At 48.3% G+C, this 21,181-nt stretch overlaps 2 protein-coding genes across 6 annotated transcripts in view; one reads left to right on the forward strand and one right to left on the reverse strand.

Annotated features, from left to right (window-relative positions):
* Positions 1–13,585, forward strand: part of FHL1 (four and a half LIM domains 1) — a 30,080-nt gene extending 16,495 nt beyond the window's left edge. The window contains exons 1-6 of one of the 5 annotated variants that reach the window (XM_062584666.1): positions 1,422–1,517; positions 9,142–9,323; positions 10,148–10,325; positions 10,828–10,997; positions 11,628–11,814; positions 12,574–13,585. In XM_062584666.1, coding sequence (XP_062440650.1) covers positions 9,168–9,323; positions 10,148–10,325; positions 10,828–10,997; positions 11,628–11,814; positions 12,574–12,731 — 849 coding nt within the window. In that variant the 5' untranslated portion in view covers positions 1,422–1,517; positions 9,142–9,167 and the 3' untranslated portion in view covers positions 12,732–13,585. Of the gene's footprint in view, positions 1–1,421; positions 1,518–1,650; positions 1,729–9,141; positions 9,324–10,147; positions 10,326–10,827; positions 10,998–11,627; positions 11,815–12,573 lie in introns of those variants that run through there. The other 4 variants (XM_062584663.1, XM_062584664.1, XM_062584661.1 and 1 more) reach the window with 4 other exon arrangements.
* Positions 13,586–16,281: 2,696 nt separating this feature from the next.
* Positions 16,282–21,181, reverse strand: part of MAP7D3 (MAP7 domain containing 3) — a 45,287-nt gene continuing 40,387 nt past the window's right edge. The window contains exons 16-20 of the mRNA XM_062584660.1: positions 20,668–20,772; positions 20,306–20,359; positions 19,277–19,370; positions 18,634–18,832; positions 16,282–17,521 (exon numbers count right to left, since the gene is read on the reverse strand). Coding sequence (XP_062440644.1) covers positions 17,212–17,521; positions 18,634–18,832; positions 19,277–19,370; positions 20,306–20,359; positions 20,668–20,772 — 762 coding nt within the window. The 3' untranslated portion in view covers positions 16,282–17,211. The remainder of the gene's footprint in view (positions 17,522–18,633; positions 18,833–19,276; positions 19,371–20,305; positions 20,360–20,667; positions 20,773–21,181) is intronic.

Genomic DNA, 21,181 nt, shown 5'->3' on the forward strand with positions numbered 1-21,181 from the left:
AGGTTACGGCGAACGGCTTCCAGCTGCGGTCTCTCGATGTATTCCAAGGAAGGAGGAAACAGCTCCCGAGCGGGAACGTGCCAGCGCTTTGTACGGGGAACCGGAAAGGCACGAGAATGGTTAACGGCGCACGCTCTGCACGCACTGCCAAAAATGAACTCATGTGTGTAAACATTGCCCTGTGCACAGTGAGATTAGCACAGGAAAATACCAGTTGTTAGGGTTCCTGTTACCATCTGAATTATGCAAACAATTTGCTTGAGTTTATACGTGAGCTGGGGCAGAACAGCACAGGGCTTTCCCTTGCCAAAGTATTTCAGCGCACGAGTATTTTTGCACATTTCCCAGCCGCTGCGCTGTTCCGGGGCTGGGCGCTGTCGAAGGTGGCCTTCTCCAGGCCGCGCTGGAAACTCGGGGGTGCCGGGACGCCAGCGAAGATGCGGACGTCGCGTGCGTGCTGCCGGGGGGCCCTAACGCGGCTGCGGGGGCTCTCGGAGCCCCGCGCCGGGGCTGGGGCCGCCTGCGCCCCGCTGCGTGCGTGTGGCCGAGGGGCTCTTGGCAGCTCTGCGGCGCGAAGGCAAGACGCTCCCGGTGCCAGGCTGCAGCGGGGCTGCAGGGCCTGAATACACCGACCGCCGCTCGGGGGGCCGGATACCACCGTGATGGGCTCCGGGGGCGGGAATGACAAACACGGGCTCTTCGGAGTGGCTGGCAGGGAGGTTAACGGCCTTTCCCACGGCCGTAGAGTGAGTCAGTGTCGAGGCGGGATTAGCAGCTGGGTGTCCCTGGCCCCCGGCCCTGCGCTCAGGCCGCTGCCAATTACATAACCGGGGGCGAGAGCCGGCGGCGATGGAGCTCGCTGCCTCTGCCCGCTGCAACCCGAGTCCCCGCGCAGGAGCCAGACCTCCCCGTGCCGCCCGCAGCAGCCTGGGCGAAGCCGCTTGGCCAGGTTCGAGTCGCGCTCGAGAGCAGGGGGCTTCCGAGGAGGGAGAGGCGCCGGCGCTCCCCAGGCAAGCGCTGGGGAACGTGCCCAACTGTAGTAGACATCAGAGAAGCCCCGTGACCGTGAAACCAGACTCTCGAAGTGCTGCTGTTTCGGGGGGAAGGGGGAGTTGTTCACTTTGGGTCGCTCATGAGCCTCCTTGGGGTAAAAACCAGAGGGGCGACAGCAAGATGACTTCGGTGCGAGCTAACTCCAGGGAACCGTCCCCCGCTGCTGCTCCTCCTCCTCCTCCTCCTCCTCCCCCCATCCGCGCCCGGCTGCCGGCCCCGCGGGCCCCTCTCCTCCCGCGGCGGCGGCGTGGAAGCCGCGCCGGGTTTGTAACTTGTCTCGCGCCGGCTCGCAGACAGCCATCTGCCTCCGAAGGCAAGGCCAAATTGCGCGAGCGGGGGCTCAGGTTCCTGAGGCGCGCTCTGCCTTTGGGACTAATTTGGGTGCTGAGTAGCCAGGCAGGTATTTACATGTTGCCCACAGAGGTCTCTGGATCCTATTCTTCTCCCTCCGATCACCTAAAATGGTAAGAATTTTCGAGGGGGATTAAGGTTGTGATCCCCGGGGAGGGGAGTGGACATCTGGTAGGAGTCCCGTCCGTATTAATAGCCTCCCTGTAAATGTACGTTATCAAACGAGGCGCTTCCGTGTCGGCCAAGGGACCGTGACGCCTCCGCGCTGCCCGAGGGGCTGCTGGCCACCGCCGCTGCTGCTCATGGCTTTCCACCGGCACACAGGTAACGGGCACCCGGCAGGCAGGAGCGGGGGGAAAGCCCTCCCGCCACGCAGCCCCGAATCTCCGCGGTCCGGCAGCGCCGCGGGCCTCGGCGCCCGCCGCCCTGGCGATGCCGAGGCGAGGGGCGCGCTCGAGGCTTCTCGCTCGCCCGGTACGGACGCTCGGGAGCGCGCCGTGTAACGCACAACGCCTGATTTCCCGCCGCTTTTTTCCAACGTTTCAAAAGCGTTTAAAAACGCAGATGCATTCAGTTTAGATGCAGAACATTTATTTCTTGGCCTCGGCCCACCAGACCGCCCGTCGCTGCTGCGCCATTTCGACGTCCTCCCGGCCGCGGCCGCCGTCCGCCTCGCCCTCCCCGGGGCGAGGACCGTACTTTGTTTGGCTTTTGAGTGGTTCTGGTCCAAGCACGAGAGCAATAAGCGCAGTTAATGCCCGCGGCGGGGTCCCGGCTGCCGGGGGGAGCCCCGCGGTCGGCTCCGGGCTGCGTCACGATGGGGAGAGGGGGCAGATCCGCGTGTGGCCGGGAGCCTCGGCAGCAGCCATGGGATCTGCCTGCGTCTGGGGTTGCACCGAGCAGGGTATTTTATTTTATTTTATTTTTTTGCTCTTGGTCTGGGTTCTTCCCAGAAGGTTTGGACTTGGCTGCCCGGGTCCCGCTCGGGGCCGCTCTCGGCCGCGGAGCCCCGCGCGCTGGGGCCTCGGCAGCCTCAGCCGAGCTCTGCGCCGAGCGCTCGAGCGAGCCCAGCGCGGGACGTCTGTGCAGGGCTGCAGCAGCGCGTCCCGGCCCTCCCGCCGCGGGGAAGCGCCAAGATTTAATAGCGATCGCGATGTGCTCAGACGCGGCAGCGATAGGACCGCGGGGAACGATTTGGCAACCGCCTGAGGAACTTGGAGCCGTTTTTTGTTCTAAATAAAGAAGCTTCCATTTTATCAACAGAATAATTTTGGGATTATGGAGTCTGCGACTCGCACGTGCTCCAGCCTGGCGACGGCAGAGCACAGCTCCTCACCCTGTACCGCCAGCCCTCCCAGCAAAAACGATCTGCAAGTGATTTCTTCCTTCCCCGTGGCTTTGCAAAGGTCTGTTGGGCAGGGCAGCGGGCCGGGGACCCTGAGGCGCGCTCCCCAGTGTCGCTTCGTGCTCCTGGTTAGCAGGACCCTTCTTTTAAGGGTATTCCCAGGTATTTATAGCAAACCAGGAGACGCTGCACCGAGAAATGCTGAGGATAGTAACTCAGGTGAGGCGCCGGCCGGTGCCAGGTCCGGAGCCGAAACAGGCAGGTGTAGGCAGTGCCTGGTGGTCCTGGGGCTGGACGTGCTCAGCCAGCGGAGCAAACCCCAAGCTCGCGCAGAGGCTGACGGCATCGGCTCCCTTCTTCCCCGCCGCGGCGGAGCACGCGGCCCCCTGCGCCCAGCGCGCTGCCAGAGGCTCAGCGCCGCCGTCTCGTCTCCCTAAACGGCGGAAGAGCCCGCGAGGTTTGAGCGCCGTTTCCCTGGTTGCTGTTACGGACCGCGCTTGGCGTGGTTTATCGCGTTTAACCGAGCTCCCCAGGGACACGAGCAGCCCGTGGCAAGCGCTTCGCCTATCAGTCGCGCGCCAGCCCCGTGTGCCGCGTGCTTCGGCCTCGCCCGCCCCGCGAAGCGCGGCGCTGCGGCCTCGCTCGACGGGGAGAGCAGCAGGCGCTCTTCTGGGACAAGTGGCTTGTTGGCACCTCTCTGGTCAGGTAAATGTTAGAGTTGAATTCCAGCCGCTCTTCTTGCCAAATACCCTGACACTCGAGAAGGCCACCGGTCTGGCCAGCTGCCCTTTAGCTGTAGCCAAATTCATCAGGGAGCTACATTTAGACAGCAGCCATCAGGGCTCGTGGGAGGGGGACACCTCGCCTGGAGTGGTGGTAGCAGCTTTGGAAAACCGGTAGTGCTGCGGCAGGGCAGGCCTGAACCGGTGGAAGAGGAGCAGAAAGAGGGCTCACAGGTCTTGCTGGATTTTTCTGGAGCTCTTGTTTCTGTCGAGGGTCCTCCGGGCTGTTAGGGGTCGGCACGCGCTGCCTTTAACCCCCATCGCCAGCCACCTGCGCTCTCTCTTCCTGCCCCCTTCCTACATCGCCGGAGGAGAGCCCAGGCCAGAGGATGGTTCGAGTCGGTCAATACTCGTTTCCACTTCCCAAATCGAGTTCTGTGGTCCCCGTGACTGGCCGACGACCTGGACGGGGAGGAGGCCGGAGGCGCCTGGTGGGAGGCTGCGAGATTCCCCGGCGTTAGGCGCTAGGCTGGGCAGGCAGCGCGGTCTGCGCGCGCCGCAGCCGGAGAAACCTTGCTCGAGCTAACTTCCATGCTAAAACACACGCACGTTTTAAATGCACCGCTGTGAAACAAGGCGTAAAGGTACAGCGCTTTACGCTGTAAAAGCTGCTGGTCAGTTAAAGGAGCGCTTACCCCGAGCGCTGCGTTTTGCACGGCGCTGGCGCGAAGCCACACTGTACGCGCAGCAGCTGCTGCCCACCCCGCACGCAGAGGCTGCACAGCGTGCACCAGAACTGCGGCCCGGGGAAGGTGGTTATGACGAGCTGAGAGGAGCAGCGGAGGTTTTTTCCGTGCATCTACCGTGTCTTTAGTTTTTTATAATGAACGGGCCTATTTTCTGGACAGCAAAGACAGGCCAAGGTTAATGTATCTGGAAGCGCTAGGAGGTTAAGCAGTGGGGGTACAGTGCAGCTCTTGGAGGAATAGGTTACTAGGGAGGTAAACGTCAACTCTTAAAACCGTGATCTGCTGCCATCCGGGCTCTAGGAGATGTACTTATTTTTTTTACGGAGCACAAGTACATGCTGTCTCCACCCTCTGTCTGGGGAGACTAGATGCCTTCAGGGAGCAGCAGTAGGATGCTGAAAGTTTCTTCCCCAGGGCTTCAGTGCTCTTCAAATGGGCATTTGCTCCCCTCTGGGGAGGTTTGGGGGCTCTTGTGCACTGGCCCCTGACTGGGCTCCTTCCATGGGAGCGTGGTAGGGGATGGTCCAGCGAGTGCGGGCTCTCAGCATAGGTGAACGGAGAGCTGGAGCAGATGGTGCGTTTCACCCCGTGGAGGGGCTGGGCTCGCTCTTACCTGTGCTCTGGCACCAAGAGTGGACAGTGTCTTCATCCTTCTTGCAGATAACAGGGTGGAGGGGCCTTTCTGAGGGTTGGGAAGGACCCAACCTGCTACTGATGCTACTGTTGAGGGCAGAAAACTCTTGTAAGAGCCAAAAGCAAATTTTTGTCCCCCCACTACTCTTGGCCGTGTATGAGAGAGGCTTGTTTGTCCATGAGCTGGCTCAAGGTGGGCAGCCCCTAGCACGTCTATGGGCACAGCCCGGCTCCTGCGGGCACTAGGCCTGGTGCTGTCTGCAGGTCTCCAAAGCTGCGGTGATAAATGTCTGCCTCGAGTTGGGGCATGAAGCACTAGGTGGGATCACAGGATTATGTTCCTCTCTGGGCCATATGTTCACAATTATGTGTTCTGGTTTAAAGCAACCCTAAACCTGAGATCAGGAATGTTTCAGTGCCGTTTGCCCTGGACTCCGTGCAATTGCATTTCTTCCAAATAAAACCCACTTGCTTGATAAGGCTCTGCAGAGCTGGCGGTGGCTCACATAGTTTCCATGTTTCCCAGCTGTTTACTTGTTTCATTTACTTGAGCCGGTACAAACACAACCCTTGGCAGAGCTGTCAGCGGGACATGGCCATCCCCTGACCTTGGCAAGGCTGCGTTTCCCAAACTCGGTCCCCATGGAGTGTAATTCCTGCCAGCTGGACCTCTGGCCTGGTTTTATAAGCCGAAGGGAAGGGAAAGGGTGTGAACTGTGCCCCCACCGCCGCCGCCGCCTCCCTGCGCAACGCTCCTCCATCCGAGCAAGTCCCTTCTGATTTTGCAAAGACACAGGATTATCATCTGTCCTGCTTTCTGGAGCAGCAGTCCTCCAGCTTGTTCTGGCCTGACATTACCGAGAGGGTGACAAATAGGAGCCAGTGCGATTGCTCCTGGATTTGAAAATCTGAGACGTAACAGTGTGAACCCCATCTCCTCTTTCCTATTCCAGTTGCTCCTTGGCTTGTGTACGGTGCTGGAGAAAATCAAGTCCTTTATGATGGGTGGCTGTAGCATGTGATGGGCCCTGCTTGTTTTCAGCATGTTCCCAGGTGCAGAAATGAGGCGGGAGGAGAGCTCTGAAACAACTGTCGAAGGTTCACGTGGAGGCAGGCACCTCCCTGGGCTTTGCACATAGGAGCTGGCGGCTTTGCGGCTGCTTGTGTTGCGTTGCCAACAGCATGTTGCCCTCAAAGGGGAAAAAGTACTAGGTCTGCTAAGCAGATAGCAAAGCTTTCCCTCACTTTGGAACGGCTGCTGCCCCTGCGCTGAGCTTGCTGGGCTGCCTCGGCAGGGCTCTGCTCCGATGAAGACCTGGTTGGGTTGATGCGTGCTCATCTAATGAAGGGTGTTCGCGCTTGAGAGGCTGCTGCTAAGCCCTGCTCCTGGTCCTTGCGAAGGCGGCAGCAATGAGCCCTGGCCCAGGGCTCCGGCGCTGGTGTGGGGTTTCTCGTGCTGACGGGTTGGACCATGCAGCCGATGGAAGTCTAGCAGCACTGGGCTGGGCAGGCGTCCAGTGCAAAGACATGCAAACAGGTTTTTGTGCATAAAAACACGGTGTGCCCGCTTTTCAAGCATTCAGCAGCAAACCGCAAGCGCTGCAGGGCTCCCGTGGACCTCCCCTTGCCACGCGGGCCCAGCCGAGAGCGCCTGCTGCTCCAGAGCTGAAGCGCCCTGGGCGCACTCCGAAATCCCGAGCCCAGCTCCAGTTTACAAAGCGATGTGATGGCTCCTGGGCACAGCCCAGCTGGGGAACTCCACTGGCAGCAGACAGCACAGCAGCCCAGGCCAGCTGCAGCGTTTTTGGTTTCGGTGCTTTTGCCCCGAAACCAAGGTATGGGGGGCTCGGTGGGGTGGCCGGGGTGGAGGCAACGGGAGGGAAGTGCTGCCTCACTGGCTAACAGCAGCAAGTGACAGGTTATATTGCCTGACCGCATAACTCCCCCTCCCTCCGCACGCTGGCACTTCAGCTCCATCAGGAAAGGAGTAACTCAGGTCCCTCTGGGCGTCCCCTGCTGCCAGACTACGGCCTCCCGTGCCAGCTCCTCGCGGCGCTAGCAAAGGGCGGCTTTGCAGAGCTGGGGGCCGCGGCTGCTCGAGAGGCGCTCGCGGAGGCAGAGCTGCGGTCCCTCCCCAGGGCGACTGCTGCGGGGGGGCCGACGGCCGCGTCCCCACCCTTCGTGACGGGGGGTGAAGGACTGCATGGGGTTACGTAACCGTGCAGGTGCTTTCTACATCCAGCATTTAGCTGGAAGCTTTGCTGGCTTCCTCTGCGGACAGGCGTAGGGAAATGGAAAAAGCACTTAGCAGAGGTGGTCTGGGAGGCTGAGACTAGGCGTGCAAGCTGGAGGTGGATATCTGGGGGAGAAAGGGTGATCTTGCACCTCCAGCCAAAGTGGAAAATCCTACAGTCAAGAGACCCCCCACACCCAGCTTAGCTCCCAGCCGAAGCGTTAGCTAGCCGGCCGTGGTGCAATAGTCATGCTTTGGCGGAGTGCTGCTGGCACGAACTTAAGAAGCTTCTTTAAATGCTGGGAGATCTCTTCTTGTTTTTTTCCTCATCACTTTATATATGAAAGTCCAGTGAAAGAGGCTGTTGGAAGCTGCACAAATATCCGGCACAAAAGGCCTCAGGAGGGCTGCAGCTGGCTGCAGGCTTCGGCTGGGAACGTGGAAACTATTCTGCTCTGTTCTTGGTTGGCGATGGTGTCTGTGCGCAAATTTTGTGGAGCCTCAGTTATGGTCTAGCCAAGGACTGCTGGATCTGGCCCTTATGAACTGAGCTGCTGTTAATGAGTGATTAGGTATCGTTACCCTTTTTTGAAAGATGGGAGTAAAACAGGCTAAGATCCTTCATCTTAAGAGTGGTGATAAGGAAATGCTGTCACTTGATTTTGCTTCCCTTGCCAGGAACTACGTCCTGGAGCCATGGAGCAAGCAAATTTTGCAGGGCTGCACTCACAGCAGGCGAGACCCTGGGAGGCAGAGAGCTGCATTTTTTTGTTTGGCCGGAGCCCATCATGCCTCTTTGCAGGCAGAAATCTAGCATTCATATCTTGGCTGGCTATTAAGGCAAATGAAAATATTTGTGTTACTAATGCATTGCTTATGCTGACTGTAGCGCCAGGCGCGGTGCTTCCAGGAGGCAGGGCAGCCTGTGGCCCTTGTCCCTGCTGAGCTCTGTAACGGAGCCAAGAGCCAGCCCACGTAGCCTTCCTCTGTGGGCCACATCGTCCTGAAACTTCACGGGTGCGTCTCCCCACTACATCCTAAAGGGCAATAACACGCAGAGGTATGAGTAGTGGATGAGCCCAGGTTGTCTACTGCATCCAGCCTCCCTGAGAGTGAGGGTTTAATGGCCTCAGACCCCCAAAGATAAAGCTCAAACATAAGCACAAGCCTTGCTGTCCACTCAGGGCAGTGCTAACGGCAAAACTCTGACTTCAGTGGGTGCAGGGCTGAGCCCTAATTAGCAATGGTAAAGCTACATTTAATTCTGTTGAGGTTTTGCAAGACTGAGAGGCTTTCGTGTTGTAGGGGGCTGGCGAGCTCATTGCACCTTTGGCAGGAGTCGGTGCTCAGAGGACAAGGCCCTGGAGTCCTGACAGATCGGTCTCTTGTCGGCTTTACTTTGGGGCCGCATCCTCCTCACTAGTGTTATCCTATAGCACAGAAGAAAACTAATTCTGCTGCTCTGTCCTGGCCACCAATTCTCTGCCTTTTTTTTTTAACGGTCTGTGAACAGAAGCTGGAACAGAACTGTACAGTTTACTTAGCGAATGGCTAGCTGTGAGCCCCTGGACACGCCGCACTACGGTCCGGGCAGGCCGTGGAGACAAGTCTGGGTGTTCCCACCTCTGTGCCAGCACCTGGAGAGAGACTCCAGCCTGTGGCAGCCACTCTCGCCCAGACTGCTGTCCAGGTCCCTGCAAGGAGAGCTGCAGCTCGCCAGCCGGGCGTGGGCCGCGCGGCTGTGGCTGGACAAGGCCACCGCTCGAGCTGTTGCGTGGAAGGTGTGACGGTGCTAGGGTCGGGAAAGGCCAGAAAGGAAGGACTGTGCAGGCACCCGGGCACGCTCAGGCAGCTGGTAGACAGCAGTCAGTCTGATAACCCCTCGAGCCGTCTGACAGCAGAGCTGCCCTAACAAAAGCTGTTCTCTGTAGGCACAACTGCTGCACATTCACTGATGAGCTCGTTCCATTAAACGTCCTCACTCGCACAGGCCCCAGAAGCTGTAACAGTTCTTAGGGCTTCAGGGCTGTAAATTTACCTGCTTTCCTCTTGCAGGGCCTGGCAGTTACACTGTGGGCACCATGTCGGAGCGCTTTGACTGCCACTACTGCCGTGACCCGCTGCAAGGGAAGAAGTACGTGCAGAAGGAGGGCCGCCACTGCTGCGTCAAGTGCTTTGAGAAGTTCTGCGCCAACACCTGCATCGAGTGCAAGAAACCCATCGGTGCCGACTCCAAGGTGAGCGCTGAGCAGTTAAATTTAAGTGGTGGTAGCGTTAGATTTTGTGATGAGAATACGATAGGCAGCTGCTGATTTACCTCCCATTTGGTTTTCTGGCTCTGGCCTGTCTGTGAGGCTCTCTGCAAAAGCAAGTTCTGCCGTGAGCCCTCTGGCTGTCGGTCAGGCTGTGCTTGCGCGTTCCTTGGGCAACGAGCCAGAGGCTCTGGGATAACGCGCTAAGGGATGCTCAGGATGGGCTGCTTTTGCACAGGATCTAGATTCAGGATTCTAGAACTGCTGCAAATGCTCAGATGTTCTGAAGACAACATTGCAGTTAATCCAGCCTGCATAGGACTTGCAGAAAATTAATCTTTAGGCTAAAGCACTTGAGAACATGCTCCTTGGTCTGGCTTTTTGTCAGTTAGTTAAGCTTTTATTGCTTTGTGTTTATGGCAGTAATAACGTACACCTTAACTCGAGGGGGACCTGATGACTAGAGAAGCCCACAAATGCTTGCAGAACTTCAAATCTCAAAGTGGTTTGTTAGAAACACTGGTACCCTGAACCTCCCAAGTTTTAATTGTATAGTGGATTTAAAATCTTCGTAACTGTAGCCTCTCAACTGTGATTGTAATTAAACCCCTTGTGTCAGTGAGTCTACTTAAATGTCCCTCCTCTTGTTTGCAGATGAGCTGCACCCCCAAACACTGAATGTAGAAGCGATAGGGAAGAAAAAAAAAAAAAAATTATCCTTATGGCCAAGCCTTATCAGATGACTGCTTGTTTTAAGGGGTGCTCAGCAAAAGAGAAGGGCTTACTGCTCACTCTCATGTTTGTTCCAGGAGCTGCACTTCAAGAACCGTTACTGGCATGACAGCTGCTTCCGCTGCTTCAAGTGCTATACGTCCTTGGTCAACGAGCCCTTTATGCTGAGGGAGAACAACAAGGTTTGGTGTAGCAACTGCACTGCCACTGAAGATGCACCCAGATGTAAGGGCTGCTTCAAGCCTATTATTGCAGGTATGGTGCTAATGATACCACTGCTGAGGGCTGTTCTGGTGCTCTGTGCAGCAGCACAGAGGTTAATCAGGCCTGGAGGCTGCTGTTAGGTGTCTGGGCATCATGCTCACAGGCTGGAGCATTACAAAACGGTGCGGGGTTTGCCTGTTGCTCTCACCTGTTCATTTTGGACAACTGTTCAAAGGCTGCCTTGCAGTTAACCCTTGTGTGTATTTGTTCACCTTAGTAGTCAGTCTTAAATCATTTCTACCAAAGGGTTTGTTCTGTTTAAGTGCAACCTCCAGTGCCTCTCTTCTCAGAAAGGCTCAGACTCTTGCCTGGTATGGACATGTAAGAAAATCTTGAAGGCCCCAGTTGGATGAAATTCAGTGGGATGCAGAAATTAACAGCCCTTCCCTTACTCATATGCTGCACTTGAAGACTTTTCTACTGACATGCCACATTGCAAGAGGTGGAGAGTTTGTCACAGGCCTGAAATGCCAAATAACATTGTCTGTTACAGGAGACCAAAATGTTGAGTACAAGAAGATGGTCTGGCATAAGGACTGCTTCACTTGCAGCCAGTGCAAGCAAGTGATCGGATCTGGGAGCTTCTTCCCCAAGGGCGATGACTTCTACTGTGTTTCCTGCCATGAACATAAGTTTGCCAAGACCTGTGCTAAATGCAAGAATGTAAGTCCTTCTGGATTTCAAAGGCAGCTGTCTGAATTTAGAGTTGCTAACACTTACATGTCTGTTAGAAGCTAGGCAGGTAAACCAGCAGACAGTTCATGCTATAGCTGTACCATTGCTTACTTTCTTTTCCTGAGATATTGGTGTGAGCAGCTAGTGTGGCTTAACATCACAAGTGAGCTAAAGGTTATTGCATATTACAGTATCTGAGTGGGAGCTGTAGCATTTTTTGAGCGCAGCTCTGCTGCTCAGAGACAGAAGCAAAGACAACACCAGTCTTGCACATGCTTTGGCGATGACAAGGCTAAGATGGTTTAAGCTCTCTAGTAGGTATTGTGTATTCAAGCAAGAAATCAATGTTTTGCATAAAACAGCTGTTTTACAACTTCTGCAACTGATTAATGTAGAATTACAGAGTTGCTGCAGGTAAAATAAACTATTGTGAAAGCTCTAGACATGTAGGATTTCAGGCTACAGAACCTCAAGTGTTGCTCTATTTCATTTTAATGAAAACCTCCAAAGAAGATCTTCACAACGACAAAGCTCTCCCACCATACATGCCAGGCATGGGTCATCTCTCTCCCTCCCTACTGATTCTGAAACACTGTGTATCTGCTCTTTGCCTCCTAGCCCATCACTTCTGGAGGTCTCACTTACCAGGAGCAGCCTTGGCATTCAGAGTGCTTCATTTGTTCCAACTGCAAGAAGCAACTGGGTGGGAAGCGCTTCACAGCTGTAGAGGATCAGTTTTACTGTGTTGACTGCTACAAGGAGTGCGTTGCCAAGAAGTGTGCTGGCTGCAAGAATCCTATTACAGGTATGCTGGAGTAAATGCAGCTTGTGGGCATCGAGTGCTTAAGGTTAGAAGTATGATCGCAAAAGTCATGTACCTCAGAGGCCACTAACACCAGAAGCAGGTCTAGTATTGCCAACCTTATTTCTGCAATGAATGTGTGATTGTGTGATCTAACGCTAAGCCACAGCCTGCTATTGGATGGAGGATGAGTTACTAACTGAGCTCTTCACTTTTTTGCACTCCTCAAATTTGTACCTCCTCCAGAACTACCCCAACTGGAACACTTCCCACCTAAATCTTAGTTTGGGAACCAAAAGACTAAAAAGAGCAGTGCTTTAGCGCCCTGGAGTAATGTTTGCTTTGCTTCTAATATGTTTTACATGCCATGGCTATTGGACATGAAAACCCCAAAAAGCTCACCCCTGAAATATGGGCGCTATCCTGCCAGTCTCGTGGGTCTTCCATTCTCTATTGCATTTCAGAGCATGGATCTGCCCCTGTAACAATATGGTAGGGTGTTTAGCCCACCCTATCCTTGCTCTATTATTCTTTCCTTCAACTTGACTGTTCCCTGGAGAAAGAATTCAAGAGAAAAGCCTTAATGTAGACAAGCCACACAAGCTCATGCAAAGCTGCCTGTTTCTCTAAGAGCAGTAATACTGAGCAGCAAACAATGTGGTTCAGTTACATGAAGGCATTAAGACTGAGACTTGCTGTTTGGCGGACTAACCCGGACAAGGACAACGACTATTGTCGTCCTATAATTGTGTTCTCTCCTAGCAGGATTTGGAAGAGGAACCAGTGTGGTTAACTACGAAGATGAATCCTGGCACGATTATTGTTTCAAATGCACAAAGTGTGCCCGTGGTCTGGCCAACAAGCGCTTTGTTCGCCATAATGGAAAAATTTACTGCGCTGAGTGTCCCAAACGACTGTAAGGAGCAAACAGCAACTGCTGTAAAATGGATTTCAGCCCTGCTTTCCAAAATAGTCTTGGTAAAGAAGCAGGTTTTGCATGCTAAAAATCTTACCTTTTTTCATTTTAGCATAAAAAACTAAAAAGTAACCTAAACATACTTGGTTTGATTTTTTGATGCTCCTGCAGTAAGAATACACATGCTGTTACAAGAATCTAACTTTGCTTTCAAGTAACCATTAATGCAGAGGCTTAAAATGCCACTTCAGTTTGAGGTTTAGCCTTAGAGATCCCAATACTATATAACCTGCATGTATAGCCTAAACTAAAACAAAGCTGGTTTTAAACTTGTCTGGTATATTTAAGCTTGGCATTTAAATGAATTGGGTTTGACAAGGCATGCTCAAGCCTCAGTACCTTGCACCCAGGAGGAGAGAGATTATTATTATGCATTTACAGTACAGGTACATTACATATATCACACAGTTAATAGCAGGTCAATAATAAATACCTTACATTATCCTACCACATTGAATTGCAGCAAGTGTATGGAATGGCTTTGTCTTACATATAATAACAGTTTGGCAGTATGATGTAGCTTTAGTTAGTTCTCATAACCATGTTTTAGTCTTGATTTCTGCATGGTTTGTCCAAAAGTTTTGCTCACCAGCCTTTTTTACATCATTGTTTAAATGAGGTTTTTCTATATGCAATTACTAATCCAGTAGTAAGAAAGAAGTTAAGTCTTTGAACTACAGCAAAATGCATATGCATTTAGAAGTGCCTTAAAATAGCTCAATCATAGCTCTCCTATCATGTCAATGTACGTTTTATGAATTAATAAAAATGAGATTAGTGCCTGTTTGGAGTCCTACAGTCTGGAAAACTGGTTTTTCATTTCACTATTTTTCTTAAATGATTGACACCTCTTACGCCTGAGCTACCAAAATCAAGTCCAACACTGTATTTTCAAGGGCAAGGTAAGAGACAGCTGCTCTGCCACAATGCCCTTAAATAGCTGAGGACCAAACCAACTATTTCTATAAACCAGAGTGAGTTTTTCGTTTTTCTTTTTTAACTGACTGACTCTGGACCATCTGCTAGGAACAGCTGGTGTGAAAGGGTCCTTTGGAAAAGACAGGTACAACCACTGTCTACATCCAGCTCTACTACCCTTCATTGACCTGAACTATGATTTAAGTAAGTTTTTCACAGTAGCAGCTGATTGATAGCGAACAGAAATGTAAATGGAAGGGTTGTTCCTTTTCAGTCACATGCACCTACTAGAAACAAAGAAAGAACTCTTCCCAAATAAAACAAAAAGGCAGCATCTCGCTGTGCTCCTGACAGTCACTAGTCCACTCTGGTCATGGAGTGCTGCTAGAATCAGCATTAAAACATACAGATGCTAGTTATACATGTAAAATGTAAACGCTTACTTAAAGTGAAAAGTGAGTTGAAGAATTCAACAGTAATGAACATGTCATAGCAGATGCAAACACAGCAAGATCTGAAGGTGTTTTAATGCAAATACCTTTCCAACCATGCAAATACAATTGCAAAAGAGGTTCCTTCTTTTGGGAAACTGCTGTGTGTGGAAGAGTCAGAACAGCACCAGAGTGCAACTCAAGGCAAGTCAGCATGGCAAGGGTTTGGAGATTCCTAGTAAGGTAATGTTTAGTACTACAGAAATAAAGCATTGTTCAACTGCAAAGTTTATTTAACAGCGCGCACATATTTACATAGAGCTGTAACAGACCTTTCAACAAATAATAATCTGCACAGAAAAAAAAATATCAGCATCTTGTTTGTTAGAATGATTGTCTCTGCCAGAATGAAGCAGCTATCATACAAAAATACAGTCTTATTTTTTTTAACCTAAGGCACTGCTCTAAGTCTAAAACAGTTCTACAGTATTTTGAGTAGCAAGCACCGAGAGTAAGAAAGACGGCTGAGAGTTTCCTATTGTAACTGTGGTGTTGAGGAAAGGACACATTTAGTTCCAGCAAAAACATTTGCATCTAAACACTGAAAATGCAGCTGCCATTTGGATGATTCATTTGAATTGAAATATCAGCCAATAGTTTTTAGCGGGATTTGAGACAGCTATTCTTTAAAGTAATCACTTATTCAATATATTTGTTACAGAAGACAAAAACACGGCTGCATTTTTACTTTTAGTAGCAGCCATTTTTCAGAAGATGTTTAGTTAATCTCTTCATGCTGTAAAAGGCAGGCAAGTTGAGGTTAAATAGATGATTACTTAATGCAGGCTTTAGGGAAGGGAGTTTGCAGCCACTGTTATAAAGCTAGTACAGGAACACTTTTAGAATAATTAACATGAACAAAACATGACTTCAGTGGTCTAATACTGTTATGTACACAATAAAATAATACTTACATAAGTATAGATAAATATATAATTCAAAAGGAAAACACTTTTAAAAGCACGACAAATGTTAAACTGCACTATGACAAATGTGTCTAGGTATCAACATTTTTTGTAATATATTAGTGCATATGCTGTAAAATGTTTTGATGTTTTCCAATAGATGAAAACATATTAGCGATGGTACAATTCTGCTTTTTGAAACTGCCAGTATTTTCATGTTAGGAAGAAATTTTTCTACTTAATTCAAAATTGAAGATAATTTTGCCTTTTTAAATAGTTTGTGAACCAACATGTGTACTGCATTTCCTAGAAGACTGTCACAAATGCAGTTCAGTTTTAATATGCACTGAATGAGTCTTTTATTTCATTAAGTGCCTTTTTTGGGAATAGGCAAAATCTGGCCAGTAGCTAACTGGGAAGCCTCCAGTGGCACACTACTGTACAGTACAGTGATATAAAAATTAAAGGACTCAAACAGGTTAGCGGAAAGTCTGTAAAAGGGAACCAAGTGATATTTAAACAAGAAAATTTTATCCAACATTTAACTTAACACATGGAAAAGGAACAACAGCAAAAAGAGTCTCCCTGAAATGTTTTCAAGGTGCAAATCTAGAAGTTTGTTATCCCTCCCCTGGTTTTGTTTGTTTTTGCAAACTTGAAGATGGGTAAAGGTAAACAAGCAGCTTTTCAAAACAAGGCCTTCGGTACTTGATAAAACACTGGATTACTGAAGTGCAATCAGATTATTTCCAGGTCTCTAGTGTTCACAGTTCTGTCCAAAGAGCAAAGAAAAAAATAACATTTAACCATCATACTGTGCATATTCCACATATGTCTATCATTGTTGCTAGTCTACGTCTGGGGGTGAGCACAGAACCATGTAGTTACTTAGAAAACTAGCACAGTAGTATCTTTCTAAATACATGAATATTTGCTCCTGAAGCTATGTACGTAATTCTTAAATCATATTATCTCAAAACATATTCAAGTTTAAAACTAAAAGGCACCACTTTCTCCACAAATAAGTTAATGATTTTGGTCAGAACACAGAAAGTCATCAGCAGTATCATGTAAATCATTCTTTTCCCATAGCCCGGCCTCAAGGAAAGTCTCAGTAAGGCTATGCCCGTAAGACTACAATTCGCAAGACGCGCAGCGACAGAGGAGACTCAAGAAACAGTTCAGTCTAGAAAAGTGCTACACTTTAATCAAAAAAAGTGCTACACATCATTTGAAAGAAATGTGGATTGCAAGTCTTGGTTTCTCACTACCATTCATTTCAACTGTTCACGCAGTCATTTATCTCATTGACAGAGATCTCCTGCTGTGAGAAGGTCCATTTCGGGTTTAGTTCCAACACCGGAGACCTTTAGTCTTACATAAACTAGCTTACGGAAACCCCTCTGACACACTGCACTGTACTGCATCAGCGTCTGGGCTCTCAAATATAAGTGGCTTCAGAGACAGCCCAGCTTCTTTCAGAAAATTCAGAGTACTGTTTCTGTAGCTCTATTAACCCTCCCAAAATGCAACAAAACTGTCTTTGTGTAATTTAAGGATGGTGTTACACCCTTCAGTCAAGTGAAAGACTATTCTAGAATAAGTACAGAAGACAGCTAATATCCTGCCAGAGCCTGAAGAAACCTCCTAAGGCAACACAGCTCAGCATTAAAAAGTTACGGAACATGTCTAGGAGTGGAAGGGGGAATGCAGCCAGGGCTCATCTCTGAAGAGTTACATCAGACACCTTTTAAACTGTTAGTATCTTCAAAAGTAACATGTGCCATTTAAGACATTTCAGAAGAAGCCTAAAATACAAGAGATAGGCTTGACTGCTGGTGAGAGCTACAGGAGCTTCACAGGGTTCAGCTGCGTCTTTGGAAAAGCCTTAATGTTGGGCTTTAGCCACAGTATAAAGTAAGTCCCTAGAAAAGCAGCAGTTGATGACACCTTTTGACAGAATGTAAGTTACAAGCACTAAAGGAAAAGCTTTCTTTCCACCCTATACACTGGGAAAAGTGCCTTGAAAATAAGAAATTGAAGACAAGGCAAGGAGAGTAAATTGCAAGAAAATGAATTATCTAGCCAGAGGAGGTGATAAAGGAGGAAATCAGCTTGCATTACCTGATGAAGCATCTAAAGGTTTGGTCAATGAATTCACTGCACCATCTTCCTCAAATGACAATTTAGGACTAGAAGTAATTGTAGCAGCATCATTCAAGTTTTGATTACAGTTATCAGCAGGGATGCTGTCCAAACTCAGTTTGGTTGACTTGGAATGTATTCCAATGTCAATAAACTCCTCTAAAGTCCATGAACTGGATTTTCCATTAAGATTCTGAATAAGTCCAATTGTATGATCAGCTTCTTTAACACCCAACTTTACTGAGTCATCGACAACCATTTCTTTTGCAGGATGGCTAGAAAAAGAAAATGTATTATTTTTTAATTAAATTTCTGCATATTTAATCTTCAGATTCTTTAGAGGCCAGACAACTGGCAATCTGCATACTTTGCGAAGCACAGAGTTTCCTGAAAGGGACTTCCCTCATGAACTCCCCCAGCTGTCACACGAGAGCTCCCCAAGAGCCAAAGGGGAAAAACGATTCACCAGCATACACTCACATTTTACTACACACTAACAGCTCTCAAGTAAGGTCTAACTACAGAAATTTGATATGAGAGAGCAACAAGTTTAAAGACCTGCATTATTAAACCTCTATTTTAGTAGTGGACAAATCTCCCCCCCCCTTTTTTTTTTCTCCAGTTAAATTTTTTTGAATACAAAATAGCCTCAGATTAAACATTCACAATTTATACCAAATCAGAGTAATCAGTTTTCATGCATTCTTAAAAAAAATCATGAAAACATCTTTGTATCCCATCACTAGAGGATTTACCATTCCTTTAAAAAAAGGCGTTTACACTGCCACTTCTAAATCATTAGCATTTAGATGAGCAAATGGAACAAGCATCAGAGGACAATTCTTCCAGTATTAGATGGAAATGCTTTATGTCTAAAGAGATAAAATTTGAAATATTAAAAAAATCCCCATTCAGGCGTTTGTGTTACATCTGGTGTTCCAGCACAACAGAAATTGTTCGAGAACTTTCTGTAGGTTATTCTTTTCAGTTTTGTCCTCTCCTCCTTTGTTTAATGTTTTCTTAAAGAAACGAACTGCCAGTCATTCTGAGGCAAAAGATTTCAAGCCACTGCCTTTCTTTACAAGCAGTAACACTAGTTCTGTCTCTGCTGGTTCTGTCTCACTTCTTAGCAAAGCCACTACCATTAACAAGGTGCCATCTAAACAAAGATTTATTCTGAACTAACTGCCTCTACATGAAGCAGTAAACTGACAACATGCACATACCATATGCGCAGAGCAAGCCAGAGAAACACCAATAAGCTAGTAGGGTGCAAAATTTGATGCTATGCAACACACAGTACTGAATTTAATTGAAGCACAGAGAAGGATTTTTTGCACGACAGGTAACTGCTCTGACAGTAAAACATCCACATACACAGACTCACCTGGAATCCTTCATTTCAGTAACAAGCAGAGACCCCTCATCACTTTTCAAATCACTTCCATTCATAAATACTTCATTGGCCTTCAATTTTGACCCATCTTGTTTTTCACATTCTTTAGAGATCAAACTATGTACAATCTCTGAACAACCTTCTGCCTCCTGCTTGACTTTCTGGGGTAAGTCAACACCATTTAGCTTTCCTGAAGGTGGAAGGGGAGGGAGGGGAAAGAAAAGTGCTTCAGTAACTGAGTTGCTATTCTAAATGAATAAAATACAAGTGTCCAAATGACCTTTCCCAGCCACAATTCAAGGAACTTAGTTTCAATAGATTAATTTCTCTTTGGAGAAGCTCGTGCAACAACAGGAAAGTTGTTTCCTATCTTTAAAAATACACACATAAAATGTTAACATGCTGCCTACATTTCACCCTCAAATCATTTTGCATTTAACTATTTTGCCCTTCTTCTGTGGTACCGAACAGGCAATGATATATACTGTACTTGAGCAGAGAGCCTCAGTGGCACTCCTGGGACATGAATGCTCAGATCATCACAATGCTATTAACTCAGTAACATTTTTAACAATGACTAAACATCACTGCAACACCAACTGCCACTTAGATCTGACTCAGCAAGGTTCCTTACCTGGTTGATCAGTCTTCTCAAGACCCAACTCTTCCTCCTCTTCAATATCCTCTCCCTCAATGACCTCGGAGGCAGACTTCTCTTCATTCTGCAACTGAATTCCCTGAGCGTTATTCACAATAGCTCACTACTATTTATCGGTTCAGAAAGGGCTCAGTCTCAGCTCCTGCACAAGACTATTTGATGACTATAGTAAGGTCAAACTAGTCCAGAAGCTAACAGGCAATCCACATCCCTGGCTGGGAGAAGACATAACTAATAGGGCAGCTGAAGTCAATACTGAGTTTTCAGGTCACCTAACAACAACACGTCCACCTGAGCCAGAGTCTGCAGTGGAACATATGGAAGAGCTACTACCACCTCCTACCTATGAACTACTCCAGGGTTCTCTCTTCCCTCATATCTCTCCAGGGTACGTGCTATTTATTTATTTGGTTTCAGCCATATGAAGACTTGAGTCTGTGTTTTGAATGTGCAGAGAATGGCAACTACTCCTCAGTACAATACGCATAATTCACCACACATCTTAGGTCAAAGTTCACTTGCTATGCTAACAAAAATACATTCAGCTTACTGTAGAAAATTAAAGAACATCTAAAATTTGCTTTAAGCAGACAGATGAATGCAGGAATCTTAAGTTTTCTGGGGAAAAATAACCCCAGCAGAATGGATAGTGAAAAAAATACCCCCAAAAATCGGGAGGGAAGGGGATAAATCATCGCCAACCAGTAGTTTTCTGCTGAAAGTCATCTGCAGGTCATAATGTCAGATCACACTGGTTCTATTTGGTTTGAACAAAAATGCATCAAATGCAAAAACTTCTGGTCAGAACAAGCAAAGCAGAAGCATGTGTACAATAGGAAGCTACTGAAAATTACTTTGCACTTCACATGGAACTCATTTTATGGCAGAATAACAGAGGAAAGCAGGACACACGGTGAGGCCCTCTCTGGGAAGGAAAGTGCATCACCGCCATGGATCTCTATGAGCCTACCTTGTGTCATTACACAGATCAAAACAAACAAGTACCTTTGATTCATTTTGATCCGATTTTCGTGTTCTTCTCATTATTTCTTCAATTCTCTGTTAAAATGGAGAAAATATTTGCAATGACATATAGAACTTTATATTTTAGCCTTCTGTTTTCTTTTCTTTCTTTTTTTTTTTTTAACCAATTATCAAAAATGCTCATATTTCATAAATGTACTACTTATTTACCATTTTTTATAGCTCGTAAGCCAGAGTTGGCTTTTTTTCAAAAACATGCTATTTCTATTCAAATGCATCTGAGACAGTTTGCCTGTCAGTTTATTTAGACCACCTTGCTTTAATACTGACACCTCAACCACTACTTTACGTTGAGAAACTTTTCTGCTCTCAATACAGCTCACCTTTTTTCTTTCAAGCCTTTCCTGCATGTTTTGCTGCATAATTCTCTCTCTTTCCATACGTTGTCTTTCAGCCTCTTCTTGGGCTTTTGCTTCAGCTTCTTCTCTCTGAAAACAATGCAAAGAAAACAGCAACTAGTGCACAACTCATTCCAAAGCACCGAAAGCTGAGCTGTTACAGAGATTCTTGTTCACACAGGAGTCCCAGACAATGACTTTTTCAGTATTACCTTATGCTGCAGGTAAATGCCAACTCTCTAGTTACTGACAGTAATTATATATTACCATCAGATTCAGAAACTGATTTGAAAAGAAAAACTGTGTGTGTGTGTGGCTATATTAGGCTTATGGAAACATTCTGGATATTGTCGAGCTACTCAGGGTTCAAACTATACTTCAAAATGAAGATTTATATAAGAAGAATATTTTATGAATCAACAGGGCAGCAATTAAATTCTAAGTGTGGCAAGGCCGATTTAAAAATCTTGGCAGTCATCTACTATCAAGATACTTGGCA

Source organism: Rhea pennata, chromosome 11 (assembly GCF_028389875.1).
Source record: "Rhea pennata isolate bPtePen1 chromosome 11, bPtePen1.pri, whole genome shotgun sequence".
NCBI classification, from domain to species: Eukaryota; Metazoa; Chordata; class Aves; order Rheiformes; family Rheidae; genus Rhea; species Rhea pennata.